The 16,545-nt window shown below is 41.2% G+C and overlaps 1 protein-coding gene across 10 annotated transcripts in view; it reads right to left on the minus strand.

Moving 5' to 3' along the window:
• The window catches only part of macf1a (microtubule actin crosslinking factor 1a), a 577,816-nt gene extending 561,915 nt beyond the window's left edge, over positions 1-15,901 (minus strand). For 6 of the 10 annotated variants that reach the window (XM_070899169.1, XM_070899162.1, XM_070899161.1 and 3 more), the window contains exon 1: positions 15,504-15,901. In XM_070899169.1, the coding sequence (XP_070755270.1) occupies positions 15,504-15,597 (94 nt within the window). In that variant the 5' untranslated portion in view covers positions 15,598-15,901. The remainder of the gene's footprint in view (positions 1-15,503) is intronic. The other 4 variants (XM_070899171.1, XM_070899170.1, XM_070899166.1 and 1 more) reach the window with 1 other exon arrangement.
• Between the last annotated feature and the right edge of the window lie 644 nt (positions 15,902-16,545).

Raw genomic sequence — 16,545 nt, forward strand, 5'->3', positions numbered from 1 at the left:
AGCATGCCCTCACATAATAGGTCGACTGCATCATTAACCATTGATGTATTACTGCATCATTGTAGTATTTCAGGTCAAAAATCCAAAATTCACATTTTACATTGTGAGGAGAGAAACATTCTTCAGTCCATACACGAATGATATTTCTGTATCAAAATCTATGGACGATTACAAGCTTACAGTAAAGAAAAAGACTCACAGATGGTACACCACAGAAAGCAGGCGTTAAAATTTGCAAACGATATTCAAAAAGGTTAAAATAAACTTGAGCAGATGAGAATGTGAGTAAATATAGCATTCACACCAATAAACATTTGTCAAATGAAATAACAGTAGCTAAGTGTTCTTGCAGACCACCAGCTCAAGTCACCCATCTCAAATGTCCAAAAGGATTTTGCAAAGTTTTGCATTACTGAAAGATAAAGTCATTTACTGGCATTTGTGCGACAGTCTGTGGGCTTGCTTGGGGTTCCTCAAATTCCCAAATTGGAGGTATGTCACAGTTGGCTTCTTGGGCGATACAAAATTAAACAGCTGATTTTGTGCTCAGCAGATCAATTCAGATCCAGACTTCTCGGCTACAATATACAGTTGCAGGAATGATACTGTACATTCCATGGATATCTCATTCGGACAGCCCCGATTACACTAGTATGGTAAGAAATCAATCTAAGAAAAATCAAGAATATACAATGCAATTCCTGAAAACACTTGGGGGCCGATTTTGATCAAAGCCTCCGTCCGCCCAAGTATCGCCAAGGTACCGGACGGTACTTTGGGCAGGATATTCATCGCCGAGGTCCCTTGAAGGTCAGCGTGCAGCAAATGGACGACGTACGGCGTCAATCTGGGCAGCAGCGGGCGGGAAGTCTCATTCTCGGCAGCAGAGGCGCTTGCCGCCCAAGTACCACCGAGGATGGAGTCGGGCCCATGGAGGGTCGAAGTCCTGAAAAAAGAAATAATCAGTAAAAAAAATGTTTTTAACTATCGGAAGACCTTCAGGGGACCCCATCCAGGTACGTCGTTGTGGAAAAAATAAATATAAAATCTTCACTGACCTTTTTTTCAGGATCTTCATACTCACCGTCGGAGACAGATCAGCCTCCAGCCAGCGGTCCACCCCCGTTCTGGCGCCGACTCCCACCCGCATCAAAAAGGGAGCTCGGTGGGCGGGAGGTCAATTGCGCCACTCGGCCGTCTGCTGACGGTCAGCGGACGGTTCCCGGAGGCTCTCACCTCCCGCCCGCTCCAGGTCACTTCGAAAGTGACACTGGGCGGATCTGCAAGAGCAATATCGGTGGCAGTCGGCGGTCAGTTGATCAATTTTCAGCTCCTTGGAATCTAAATTAATGCCTCACTAAAAACACTGCAGTTATAACAACAATTTGGGGCATGTAAAACCACCACATGCAAACATCATGGTGATTTTAAAAATTGAGTTCTTTTATCTGATAGGTGGGGCTCAGAATCAGCAGGATACTTCTTCAGTACACACTTCTCAACAATCACATGTATAACATGACCAACTGCTCCCAGCACTTCTCCATTGCTCCCAGCACTTCTCTATTCAAACTTCATTTCACAGAAGGAAGAAAAATATATTCAAAAATTAGCTGTGTGAAAATATCAAAACCCTATAAAAATAATACCAGTGATCTCTTCATGAGTTACATTCAAATACGACTTATAATCTCTGGGGTCCTTCATTTCTTTTAAATTTTCTGCATTTAAATACATTTTTAGAACTAGAAATTGTATCAAATGACTTACTTTACATAAATGGACCTCAGATTGGGTGTAAAAACATTGAAACAACTCATGGATCCAACCAGGCATAACAATCAATGTCACTGCTGCTCTGTGCTCATGGTCAGGTTCACTCATTACTCAAGTGTGATATCAATGTGAGACTCCAATCACATCTACTTATCGCTTGCATGGCCATTACCCGTGTAGAATAAAAGGTAAACCTTTTGGTTAAAATTCTATAGTATAGAATTATAGGACTAGATCCACTCTCCTTACTCAACTCTTTGCTTGCCATATTCAAAATAAAAAAAGGGGTTAGGTAAAGCAAAATGCAGACCATTACAGCTCCACATGTAATGCAATTTTATAGTTGGTCACAGACGTGGTCAAAAAATTCAGCTCCGTAACTAGGAGTTCAAGAAAGTAAAAATGTTGAATTCATATCCTGATCACACTATGAAATAAAGCTATGCAAAAAGAAGATGGCTAGAAGAACCCTTCTATAAAAGGCATTAGTCCAGCAGCAGTAAAAGTTTAAGTTAACAGCTGCTCCTCCTTACAGTATCTCAAAATCAAGTGGCATCACACCTGGTACACTGCATACACAGACCATACAAGAAATAAATTCCTGATGACAAACAGTAGTTATGATGGAAAGTCATTGCTGCTTAAAGAAAAATTGTTTAGTAGTTATAACATTAGACAGATGGAGTCACATGACAATTTACAATAGCCATGATCGTACGTTATTAATGCATGTAATGACAAATTTATTCTTTCTGAATAAGAAACTCCTAACACCTTTCCAGCTTTAGTAAGCTCAGAGTTCCCTTTTCCAGAATAGCCTCATTCTGTCATATATCACAGCCATTAGTAAATTATTTAAAGGTAAATTAATTTACGTTTTTTTTAAGTGAAAATTTAGGAGTCCATTTTTCATAATCAATTAGTTTAGATTTTACTATTCGGCCTTGAAGAATCCAATTGTCCTTGATCACAAACCTGATACGGTCACCCATAGAGCTCTGATGGAATAAAAGATCGATGAACTCCAAACCCTGCTATTTATAAGTTACGGACTTCCGAGGGTTAGCCAGCAATACTTATCACTAAAAACTATGATCTTTTAATAGTGTTAATAATAATAATAATAATAATAATAAATAATAATAATGAGAGAGATGAATTTCACACACCAATGGTTGCTGCTGCTGATTCTGTATACAAACTTAAAATACTCCATATAATGCATTGGAGAGGAAATTTATATAATTAGCTTTTTATGCTCATTTGTTTGTTAATATTTATAAATCTTACCTAATAAAATGTCTTGCTCATCAAATTAGGGCTCAATGGATTAGTACAGCAGTACACAATAGCAAAGCTAACCATTGCTAGGAATACAAAAAAATGACTTTCTTCCCCCATTACTTCCATTTCTAAAGCTGCATCACAGGTTAATTTTGTGAAATTATGGGAAACAATACTGAGAGTTGATAGGCATGAGCTTATGCATGCAATTTGTCGCAAACCAAACTTCAAACTCAAAATGTAGGAAATGGCAAGTAAATGGGTTTCTAGCTTGAGTGGGGGAGGCGGGGGGGGGGGGAAAAGAGTAGGGTTATCACCCGTGATGCTTTCCAGTACCTGAAATAAGGCGGGTGACAGTAACCTGAATAGAGGCTAGACAGCAGATTGCCTGTCCACTCATGGTCAAGGAATCATGCAGTGAGTAATGGGAGTGCAGGAAAAAAGAGGGGTGACCAGAAATAACAAATAAATACATACATACATACATGGTGACTTTGGCATGTAGTTTTCCATCCTTCTAAAAGATTTATTCAACCACCCCATTTTATGAGCTAAACCATCCTGCAAAATACCATGATTATTTCCCTGCCTTCATTACTACATATGCTCAGAGAGAAAAAATAAGAAAGGGGAAAAGAACGAGTAAGAAAAGAGCAAGTGTGAGAAAGCAAAAAGAGCAAGAGTGAGAGAGAACACGAGAAAAAAGAAAAAGGACAGGGAAAGCAAGCGAGAAAGACACAAGTAACCCCTGAAATCGATTTTGACAGGGAATAAATGTTGGAGGACGCCAGAAGCACTCTCTCAAACAGTGCCATGGGATTTTTAATGCCCATCTGAACAGGCAGATAGGACCTTGGTTTAACATCTCGTCTAAAATATGGCATCTTTGAAAATGAACTGTTCACCTAAATGATGTGATGAAATCTTGCGATGGACCTTGAACTACCAAACGTCTGACTCAAAGGTGAAAGTGCTACCTCCGAGTCAAGCTGGCAAATATATCTTATAAACAAAGAAATAAGATGAGAAGGCAATTAAACAATTGGCCTTGTAAACACCACAACTGTTCCAAGTTCATAATACTGTATCTGCTGCATGGACATTTATATTGCTAGCTTATCTCCTGTGAAATTACTCACTGTTTTCAGTCAGAAGATAAACGACTTTATAATGAGTTTAGCATTATACAATGTAACATACAATGTGCTGGGTTATGGTTACACAGGCACTGGCCAGGTAGCCAATCTTCACATGCAAACTGAGCGGCATCAGCAGATTATCCCATCATCGGATGTTCACAATGGTGGTTATAGGGAGGAGAAAAGACAGAGGGGGGAACGGACGATTATTGATGCATAATAGAAATTATATTTATTTATACCCAACACAAAAGGCTCTCAAACCCAAGTAGTAAATTACTTTGCAATTCACATGCAAAAATATTTGGCTTAGTAAAATTAAAAATTATTTACTTGGAAATAGGCTCAAAGTTGAGTTGAAGTTTTCAAATGGAAAGCAACTCAGTCATGTGAGCACGACTTCAAATTAAAGTCAAATCACAATAGAACACCAGATCAGAAGTCAATTAAGCACACGATAGGTTTCTGCTATTCTTTGAAACCACCCATCTCCTGAACTCATCACACTATTAATTGGTTCATTGCTTAAAAAAAAAACAGTTCTTTAAACACAAAAAATCAAATCTGTTCATGAGCAGGTTTTACATAAAAACCTGATTTATCAAGCATACTAACCTCCCTGCCCATCTTAAAAAAAATTAAATTCCAGAGCTCTCAGAATCACAGCTATCCATAAGAATCTGGGAATTTTCAGGACTCTCCATATTAGATAAATTCAAAAGCCAAGCCAAGATTATTACTCAAAATGACCAGCTGATTTACTGTAAATCCGTTGGGTGTGACTACTGCAGTTAGCAATCCTTGACAGCATGTGATAAAAGATCAGCTGAGAGAAATGATGACCTAATCTTTAGAGAACTATCAGGAACAGAGTCTTACAGATGACTGGTTTATCAGTATTTAGTAAGTACTTAAGCATTTCAGAATATCAAGTCTTCCTTCCTCCACTCACACCACCACCCCACCCCACAACCCCCCCCCCTCCCTTTTCCCTTAAATTTTAGTTTGTCTTTTATAAAAGTTGACATACTGATAACACTGGGGTCACATTTAAATGGCTTGCAGCACAAATTCAGATGCCCTTTGTCTTTTCCAGTTTTTCTGCTCCTTTCACATATCTAAAGCCAGCCTTTCATGATCTTTGCATTCTTCCACAAACCCAAAACAAACCTAATTGAATGGCACAGTGGCCATACGTTTTGGTGATCACAAACAAAACCTGTGCAGTACCTAAAAAGATTCAACAAATTAGTTGATAATCAATTAGTCAAAACAGGCAGATCGGTCTTCAATGGGCAAAGTATCTATATACAGGGTACCAGTATCAAGAAAATAAATAGCATTTGGACCTTAATTTTATGCTTCCCTGTGAAATGATTTAACAGCAAGACCATTTGCTTGAAGATTATTTAGATTGATCCTCAATAAACCTTATAAGCTAAGTTAGAAAGCAATAAATGCTATTTTAATTTGTTACTGTAAGGTTAAAATCAAAGTCCGCAAAACAATTCTGCAACTCTTATTTTTACTACTGCAAAGTCACGTCAATAAAAATATGCAACTACAGAATTATATATATATATTTGTGACTTTCCACAATAACCAAAAAGACAACAGCTAGCAACTTCCAACCTTAAACGTATACAATACACAGGATGTTTAACGGAGTGAAATTTGAACATACCAAATTGTTGAATAGCTTTACAAGTTCAAACATTTGCAGCGAACCTCAAAACAAGTACATACTGCTCTGACGAATTCAAAACATGTAAATAACTAACATAATTATGGGAAGCTTCCTGATAAACACAGGCACCTGCATAAAGTACAGCCACATTGCTTGTAAGGAATTCATTTGGCCGTGATTACAAGGGCAACTTCCATCTGGATAGTGCCTTTCACTTGAGGAACACCCCAAAATGTTTTGCAAAGAAATAGATCTAAGAGCACAAGCAGAACTAAGAGAATAGATCAAATGCACTGTTGAAAGGATAGGTTTTGAGGAGGTATTTAAAGGCAGAAATAAAGTAGCCACTGAGCGAGGAGCAGTGGAAAGGTGGGATATACATGAGGCCAGTGTCAGAGGACTGTGGGGCTCAAGCTACCTATCCAAATCATAGCCACAGCATCTCCAGCAATGTCTTCTCTTCTGTCCCCTACCCCCAACTGTTACCTTTAGAGTGCCCCCATTGAACCAAGGAACAATCTTTGGCCCTCCCTCTACTTCATGCTACCCCGCAACGACATTATCCAAAGACATGGAGTCAGATTCCTCATGTATCCTGACAACACGCAGCTCAACCTCTTCACCACACTCTCGTGACCCCTTCCACTGCCTCGATGTTGTCAGACTGCATGTCCAACATCCAGTCTTGGATAAGCTGCAATGTCCTCCAATTAAACATTGGAAAGACCAAAGCCATTGTCTTCAGCCCCTGCCACAAGCTCCTTACCCTTGCCAACCAACTCCATCCCTTTCCCCGGCCACTGTCTCAGACTGAACCAGACAGTTCACAAACTCTGTCCTATTTGACCACGAGCTGAGTTTCCAACCTAATTTCCCATCCATCATGAAGACCGCCTTCTTCCACCTCCACACCATCACCCACCTTTGCTCCTGTCTCAGCTCATCTGTTGCTGAGATCCTCTTTCATACGTTTGTCCCATCTAGACTCGACTATTCCAATGATCCCCTGGACAGCTTACCACATTCCACAATTCATAAACTATAGCTCATCTAAAACCTGGCTGCCTCTATCCTAGCCTGCGCCAAGTCCTACTCTCCCATCCTCCTTGTGCTCTCTGACCTAATCGGATCCTAGTTCCTAACACCTTAAATTTAAAATCATCAAAGAGCCTTCATGTCCACAACCCTCCTCATCTCGAACCTCCTCCAGCTCTACTACCTTCTGCAAACTTTGCATTCGTCCAACTCTGGTGCATCCCCTATTTCTTTCATCCTCACCATCGATAGATTTGTCTTCAGCTGCCAGGAATAAACATAGAAACATAGAAAATAGGTGCAAGAGTAAGCCATTTGACCCTTCGAGTATGCACCACCATTCAATACGAACATGGCTGATCATTTTTGTAACTTTAGTACCCCATTCCTGCTTTCTCTCCATACCCCTTGATCCCTTTAGCCGTAAGGGCCACGTCTAATTCCCTTTTGAATATATCTAACGAACTGGCCTCAACAACTTTGTGGTAGAGAATTCCACAGGTTCACAATTCTGAGTGAAGAAGTTTCTCCTCATCTCAGTCCTAAATGGCTTACCCCTTACCCTTAGACTGTGACCCCTGGTTCTGGACTTCCCCAACATCGGGAACATTCTTCCTGCATCTAACCTGTCCAATCCCATCAGAATTTTATGTTTCTATGAGATCCCCTCTCATTCTTCTAAATTCCAATGAATATAAGCCTAGTCAATCCTAGTCGACCCCAAGCTCTAGAATTCCCTCCCTAAACCCCGCTTCCCCATCTCTCGCTCTCCTCCTTAAAACCCATAACCAAGTTATTAGTTAACCCTCTAATATTCTTTGGCTTGGGTCAATTTTTGTCCAATTATGCAACTTTGAAGGGCCTTGGTACATTTTTTTCTATGTTAAAGGTGCTATATAAATGCAAGTTGTTGTTTCCCCTCCCTCCCCCCTCCCCCAACTTGTTCTCACCTTGCACCTCACCAGCCGCCACATTCCACAAATCATTTTCCACTGCCACCTCTCCGTTCACTTCCAGCGTCCCAAAAAAGTATGTGTAATTTATTCAAGGTCTTTAAAATGATATTCTATAGGGTAGATATCAAGAACTATTTCTTTTTGATGGGGTAAATTCAAAAAAGTGGGGACAAATCTTAAAATTAGAGCTTGGTCATTTAGGAATTAAATCAAAATGTACTTTACCCACAAAGGATAGTGGAAATCTGGAACTATCCAAACAGCTGTTGATGTTGGATCCATTGACATTTTTAAGACAGATTATTAGATTTTCGTTAGACAAGGGCATCAAGGGATATGGAGCAAAGGTAGGCAAATGGAGTGGAGGTACAGATCAGCCATGATCTCTCTAAATGGTGGAACAGGCTTGAGGGGCTGAATAGCCGATTCCTTTTCTTATGTTCTTAATCCAGTATATCTGCTGCTCATGGTGAAATCCCCTCTACCATGCTAAGACAAAACACAGATTAAGTGATCATTTTTTGATCTACCTGGAAGTGCAATTTTGAGCTCCTGGTCGCTTGCTTCTTTTAATTTTCCACTCCCACTCCGGCCTAACCATCTTTGACTTTCTTGACTTGCACTGTTCCAATGAAACTCAACACCAACTGGATGGACAGCACGTTATCTTTCTATTGGGCACTTTGTAGCCCTCTGGCCTCAATATGAATTTTAATAATCTGAGATCTAATTCTGATGAATGGTCGACAAGTGAAACATTAAATTGTCTGTACGAGTCACTACACTTCAAGTAGTTCATTGACTGTAAAGCACTTTGGGACACTCAGTGGTCATGAAAGGCACTATAAAAATGCAAGTCTTTCTTTTTTTCTGTTCTTGCCACAGAGATTGACAGGTATTTGTAATGTTGTCCTTTCAGGGGCAGCAAGTCAGTGGAGGTCAGAAAGAACAAGATGTGACTATGCCAAATGTTGCAAGTTTGTGTATCCTACTCCAGTCCATAGTTTGCCTAACCTTTGACAAGTGCATGGATTCCAGTTCACATCAGAGGTCGTCTTAGGTTAATGAAAATCATGCTTTTTCTTATTTTCTTGAAGCCAGCTTGTTTCACTAACGTTTCATACTTTCCCCATTAAGATATACAGACTGCAATGAAGGTTAATATTCTCGGGTAGCAGTTGGGGTTCTACAAATGGTCTCAGTACCCCAGGTCAAAGAGAGGAAAAAATTCAGTTAGGGTTCTCTTTCTGATGACTCCTGCTAGAAAGTGCACATGGACATCAAGCAAAGGCAAGATTGGGCTTAGCGGCAAGACTCCCAGGGTCAAAATCGCTGTTGGCATTCACTGACTGGGTTTGTCCATAAAAAATGGCTAACGCCTCCCATGGAACCATACCATCAGCAAGTTGGATGTTCAGCAAAAGGAGAAAATTGGCATCGAACCCAAACATATGCAAAAAAAAATTATATATGACAATACATTTTTGCTTGATTATTACATGGGTTCAATTAGCATAAATGAAGAAATGTGGATCCATTAAATATTTTAGCAATCACTGAAATTGGAAAGAACAGAACACAGGTCGAGAAAATTACATAATTCAAAGTTAAAAAAACATTTTGTGCTATATCCCCAACCACCCAAGTACAGTAATTTAATAATGTATTTCCTTCATCAGGCTGTGAATACAGGACTGTTCAATACACCAAGTGCATTATAACCAAATAAACAGATACCAAAAAAAAGTATAAAAATTCAGGTCACTACATTTAACATGTGGAATAGTAGATGTTTCTCCCCTCCTCGCCTGAAGACAATAACTCATGGGAGTTACCATCCAACAGCCTGCCAGTACCTCACTCACATAGCCATCCTTCATATGGGAACCTGGCCAAGGATTGTTACAGAAATTGGACCACAGAGGGAGTCGCAGCTAAGCACAATCCTGTCTCCACACAAGATGCCCTTAACGATGCTTCTTGATGCCACTATGCAGCAAGCATAAGCAGGTACCCTGGCTCATTTTTTTGCATATACAGCCTACGGACACATAAACCAGTAATGTTCCAACCACTGCCCTGACTGGGATCAGCTAATTTACTACAGGCCAGGGATTGAACTTGGGACTTTCCTAGCCTATATAACTCAGTACCATCCCACACCGCACAATGCTTTTTATCACACTTGGGTTTCAAGACAGCAAAAAAGAGAATTACACCAGTCAGTACAAACCAAGCCATTCAGCTCATACTGCAGAGTTATGGATCAGCAGAAAAGACAATGCAAGGAGAGGCCAAATCTGCAAGCAGCACTGAAATGAAATCTCAAGTCTAAAATGTCAACATCAAGAGTAAAATAGCACCAGCACCATTTTGCTATCGATGTGCGTTGTGCAATGATGAGCTCAAAACTGATGATGCCAAGCCATAAACTGAGGCGGACAGCCGCTCTATTTTACGAGTTAGCACACTCATGCATACAAAAGACCGTAGGTGACATTATGCTCAAAAGCCAGTCATTAAACAGAGTATTGTTGGGTGTTGGTTTACTCATTTTTGTGTTTATATGAAACAGCAGCTGATTTCCACTTTCCCACCCTCAAAACAGACCAGTTTAAACCTGTATCGGAGTGGACTTGTAACCAGAACACAATAAAATGTGGCACCAAGTAACAATCTTATTCAGTAATCACAAGGATAGATGTTTTGGGAAATAAAGACATTATACTAATGTTGTAAAGGCTGCTGTTCAGAAGTTGGTGCACTTCTGAAATTGGGGTTTGGGTTTATTGTTGAAGCAATGTCAAGGGAGTTTTACTTTACATACAGCCTTTGATATATCTGACCTGGGAGTACTTGCTGCTGACACTCAGTACAGAAAGTGGAAAAAGCAGTTTATTCACCAGCAATCACTTCTTTTAAAATCGGCACTAATTCACATAAAAGAAAACATTCTAAACATACATACCCTGTATTAAACATTGCACATCCGGAAAAAATAATATTTTTTCTGCAGCCAGGTTATATGGGTCAGTTAGTTGCAATTGGGGACAGGCAGCGTGCAGTAGTGAAAAACACAAGGAGGAGAAATAACCCATTATTGGTTTATAGGGACAGGTACATATACACAAACAAATCTACACCTGTATGTAACCTATGGATCTTATTTCTCCAGTGCCAATTATTTGGGAGATTTGAATCATAAAAAGATTTCAACCATATCTAACCTTAATTTACGAGTAACAATGTGAAAAGAAAAAGTATCTGCAATCCAAAAATGTCACTATATTCTTAGCTTTCCTTCGGTTTGGACTTTGACCAGTTCCTGGCAGGATACTTCGCGACAAGCCTTGGATCTTGAGAATTACATTTTTCTGTAGCGGAACTGAAATGATGCCACTGATATACTCACCTTGTGATGCAAAATTAACACCTCACATTGTATATCAACTAATCTAGTACATTATACTTTTTTTGTCTCACAATACTCCTGTGAAGCGCCTCAGGACATTCCACTACGTTAAAGACACTATATAAATATAAGTTGTTGTTGATGTTGTTGCACATATCTCCTTGCTTCAAATCTCAAAGCCTCACCACTACTAAAATTTCACAAACGTCATGCATGGCACTGGAGTCAAAATAGTGCACGACCCCTAATAATTAATTGCAACCAGAATTGGAAGGATACTAAGAGCAAGTCATCAGCATGCCCAGGGTGTGGAGAGTGGTGGGTAGGATGAGAAAACTATAAAAATTCCACCACCCCAGCCCCCTCCCAAACTTCAAAAAAATCATCCATTGTGGATTTTAAACATTCAGTATACCATTACACTGCAACAATTAGATTTTCATGTGTCAGATTATTTCCCTTTTGTCAATAGCCACATACATTCCGTTCTGTCCAAAACCCACCTACACAAAAGTATTTCAAAGAGTACTGTTTTGAAAATGTAAAGCTGCTATTTGTATGTGCCAATTTACACAACTGGGACTCTCTGAAATGGAAATTAATTAGCATCATATTTTTACTGCAGATCGACTGCTTTAGACAAGAGCTTACAATCAAATATTTCTGTCCTGTGTGAGTTCTAAAAACAGGAACTGCAATAGCTTCAATGACATGATTTGCAACACATGGGATTTATTTCCATCTCGGGTACCTCAACATTACAAAATAGAACACTACAATTATATCAACAATCTAAAATTCCAGACAAAATGCACCATTACATATAGATTAAAGAATGGTAAAATGCACTACAGCCAGGCTTTGCTTATAGCGTATTCACAAATGGAAGACAGAACAAAAAAAAAAGAGGAACACAAAACACAGTTGTAGTTTTTCCTGAATCTATACATTATTTGATATACTTGGACCAAATATAGAGATACGTACTTATTTTCACCATCTATTGTGAAAATACTAGCATCACATTGTAATAAACTAACTCCACAATTAATAGTAATAAAGAATTAACTTTTGAAATCAAAGACATAGAAACATAGAAAATAGGTGCAGGAGTAGGCCATTCGGCCCTTCGAGTCTGCATTACCATTCAATATGATCATGGCTGATCATGCAACTTCAATACCCCATTCCTGCTTTCTCTCCATATCCCCTGATCCCTTTAGCTGCAAGGGCCACATCCAACTCCCTTTTGAATATATCTAACGAACTGGCCTCAACAACTTTGTGGTAGAGAATTCTACAGGTTCACAATTCTCTGAGTGAAGAGGTTTCTCCTCATCTCGGTCCTAAACGGCTTATCCCTTATCCTTAGACTGTGACTCCTGGTTCTGCACTTCCCCAACATTGGGAACATTCTTCCTGCATCTAACCTGTCCAATCCCATCAGAATTTTATATGTTTCTATGAGATTCCCTCTCATTCTTCTAAATTCCAGTGAATATAAGCCTAGTCGATCCAGTCTTTCTTCTTATGTCAGTCCTGCCATCCCGGGAATCAGTCTGGTGAACCTTCGCTGCACTCCCTCAATAGCAAGAATGTCCTTCCTCAGATTAGGAGACCAAAACTGTACACAATATTCAAGATGTGGCCTCACCAAGGCCCTGTACAACTGCAGTAAGACCTCCCTGCTCCTATACTCAAATCCTCTTGCTATGAAGGCCAACATGCCATTTGCCTTCTTCACTGCCTGCTGTACCTGCATGCCAACTTTCAATGACTGATGTACCATGACACCTCGTTGCACCTCCCCTTTTCCTAATCTGTCGCCATTCAGATAATATTCTGCCACCAAAGTGGATAATCTCATTTATCTACATTATGCTAATCTGCCATGCATTTGCCCACTCACCTAACCTGTCCAAGTCATTCTGCAGCCTCTTAGCATCCTCCTCACAGCTCACATTGCCACCCAGCTTAGTGTCATCTGCAAACTTGGAGATATTACATTCAATTCCTTCGTCCAAATCATCAATGTATATTGTAAATAGCTGGGGTCCCAGCACTGAATCTTGCGGACCTCACTCGTTACTGCCTGCCATTCTGAAAAGGACCCGTTTATTCCTACTCTTTGCTTCCTGTCTGCCAACCAGTTCTCTATCCACGTCAATACATTACCCCCAATACCATGCGCTTTAATTTTGCGCACTAATCTCGTGTGAGACCTTGTCAAAAGCCTTTTGAAAGTCCAAATACACCACATCCACTCGTTCTCCCTTGTCCACTCTACTAGTTACATCCTCAAAAATTTTAGAACTATTACAATGTTAGGCAAGGGTATTAAGGGATATGGAACATGGCGGATAAATGGAAATAAGGTACAAATCAGCCATGATCAAATTGAATGGCGGAACAAACTCGAGGGGTTGAATGGCCTATTTTAATCATATAAGCACTTGTATTATACCCATGCGGTGTTAAAGATTAATTTTGAACAATTCAAAGAGCACTTAAAATATTTTAAAACTAGCAACTCCAAATTCTGACTTATGGCATAACTACTACACAATGCATTGTGAAAAAAACAATTACTTCAGATGCTTTACTGCCGTTTAGAACTTGTCGTATTGAACAAAATTGCATTCTAGTTTTAGCATGACAATTTTTTTTATAACTAAATTCTACGCTATAAATCACAAACTGTTCATCAGCCCCATAAGTCGTGCAGCCTTATAGATCGATATTGCTATTCAAAGCAACCTCTATTCAAAAGCAACCTCTTTATCCCTACAAGCAATCCCAGACGTCCTTGCTAATGCGCAGGCGCTGGTTGAGTGGCTCATTCCCAACAGCTCAGGTTAAACTGTGCTTAGATTCCTGGACAGAGCACTGCAGGGAGGGAGATTCAGGAATACTGCATTAGTGGCCTTTAAAACACATCTCTGCAGATACAAGTTTAATATGAAACGTATTATGTACAGTTGAGTCTCTCTTCAGGAACGCATGTTAAATTATAAATGCTGCAAACTACTAACCGCTGTGGGGTAGTGTGTTTTAAATCCAATCCTATGCCTAAAATAACACAATAAAGAGAGATCGGGAAAAACCTCACAATGTGCGGTTAATGCAGCAAGAATGGCCGAATCTCCCCACAGAAGTCGAGCAAACTCAAAGTTGGAGCGCAGAAAGATCAGTGTGGCAGGCAACACGGGGGATCTTTATCTGCGGTTTGTGGTATTTTTTTTAATAGATCTCAACTGGAAGGTAATAGATCCAGTTTCATTCTGCACACAGATTTAGCCGACAGGTTTATTACATCACCAAGAAAAGAAATTCTGAGACATCTCACTTATCCAAAAACATCCTCCCTTCTATTGTCGGAAGTCTGAACTTGCAATGCAGCCACCTCCCTAGACAGGCCCGTCACACCTTGTCCTCACAGACCGGCCGGATAAAACAAAAACCGGTTTATAAGAATATTATTCGGATTAGAAATCTATCCGTTTAGCTGGCGAGCAATTTAGTCCTTCCAACGCGGTACAATTTAAAGCAAATAAAAATAAATGGTAATTTGTTGATATCAATCTATAAAAGACAAAGAGATTAATGTGGAGTCACTGCTCTTCCTATAAATCTTAATACTAATCTGCTTCAGAGACCGAAAGCAGCAGGATACGATATTAGTAAAATCAGACAGTAAAATAATCTTACTATTTCAAAAAAAAATTAAATATACCGCCCCGACAAGTATACACAGTTATGCGATGAATATTAAATCCCTCTGAACACACAGTAAGATTTCTCTCGCAAATGTAACATGGTGTGAAAATAAAAACAGAGAACTGTCACATGAAGAAAAGGGCGTCGGGAGGAATTATGCCCCAACAAAACTGAGAATCAAAGCCCTGCAGGACTTGAAAGTATCTTTCTCCTCCGCATTTCTGTTTTAAACAGAGGACATTTAAACAATTAACACTGGGATGTGTGTCAGTGCCAGCAAAACACAACCCTCAGCGCGATTAACACCTTGGAGCAGATGAAAGAGGGAAAAAAAGGGAGGGGTGGAAAAAACTAAATTTTAAAAAGGGAAATGTTCAATTATGGCCAATGTGAATACCCAACGGTGAATTCATGAAGACATTTCCAGCCTGTCTGGAAGCGGTTGCCGGGCGGCCGGTTCCCCGCAAGAAGCGGTTATTGCCCGAGTTATTCATTACCTTTGTATCGCTCCAGAACGTCCTCATAGGCCTGCACATACTCCTTCTCCTCGGCGAAGGTGCTGGGGATCTGACCCGGCACATAGCCGGCCATGGTGGCAGCGCTCCGGCTGCAATCCTCGCCGCTTCCCCGGCACTGGAGACCGAGTGCGATCGGCCGCCCTCTCTCCCCCTCCTCACTCGCACACAACTGGGTCTCGCTTCAACCGGCGCTGCGGACTGAGAGTGTGGCTAGAACGGGCTCCGGGGATGAGCCTCCGCCGAGTCTCTCTCTCTCTCTCTCTCTCTCCGCCTCCCTGCTCCTCTTTTTTTTATTATTTGTGCTGATGAATGACTGGCGGACTGTGTGGCAGCGCCGCCCGGAGTCTGACTCAGTCTCGCATACGGGCCGGGCCGCATTCCCCGGGAGCCTGTGTGACTGCAGCTGAGGGGAACCTGAACCGCAGCCAGAGCGCCGCCTCTGGGCTCCTGCTGCTCCCGCCGGTCCGGCCCAGCCCGGCCCGCCTCCCATTTCACGGCGTGTCTCGCGCAGCGCCTCCCCGCGGCTCGGCAGCGTTCCCACGCCGGCCAACCGCCGGCTCGCGTGCGGGCCGACACAGCGACACCTGGCGCCCAGACACCAGAACTTCCGGACAGGGGAGACAGAGGCAGGGGAGCTGCAACCAATCACCTCCCAGCCAGGAGGTGGGGCGGGGGGGATTGTGGGGAGCTCTAAACAATCACCTCAGGGTGGGGATTGTGGGGAGCTCTAACCAATCACCTGGGGGAGGGGATTATGGGGAGCTCTAACTAATAACCTGGGGGGGATTGTGGGGAGCTGCAATCACCTCCTAGCCAGGGGAAGGGTATTATGGGGCATTCTAACCAATCACCTCCCAGCCCGGGTGGCAGGGGATATTATGGGGAGCTCCAACCAATCATCATCATCATAGGCAGTCCCTTGGAATCGAGGAAGACTTGCTTCCACTCCTAAAGTGAGTCCTTTGGTGGCTGAACAGTCCAATACGAGAGCCACAGACCCTGTCACAGCTGGGACAGACAT

This window comes from Pristiophorus japonicus, chromosome 14 (genome assembly GCF_044704955.1).
Source record: "Pristiophorus japonicus isolate sPriJap1 chromosome 14, sPriJap1.hap1, whole genome shotgun sequence".
NCBI classification, from domain to species: Eukaryota; Metazoa; Chordata; class Chondrichthyes; family Pristiophoridae; genus Pristiophorus; species Pristiophorus japonicus.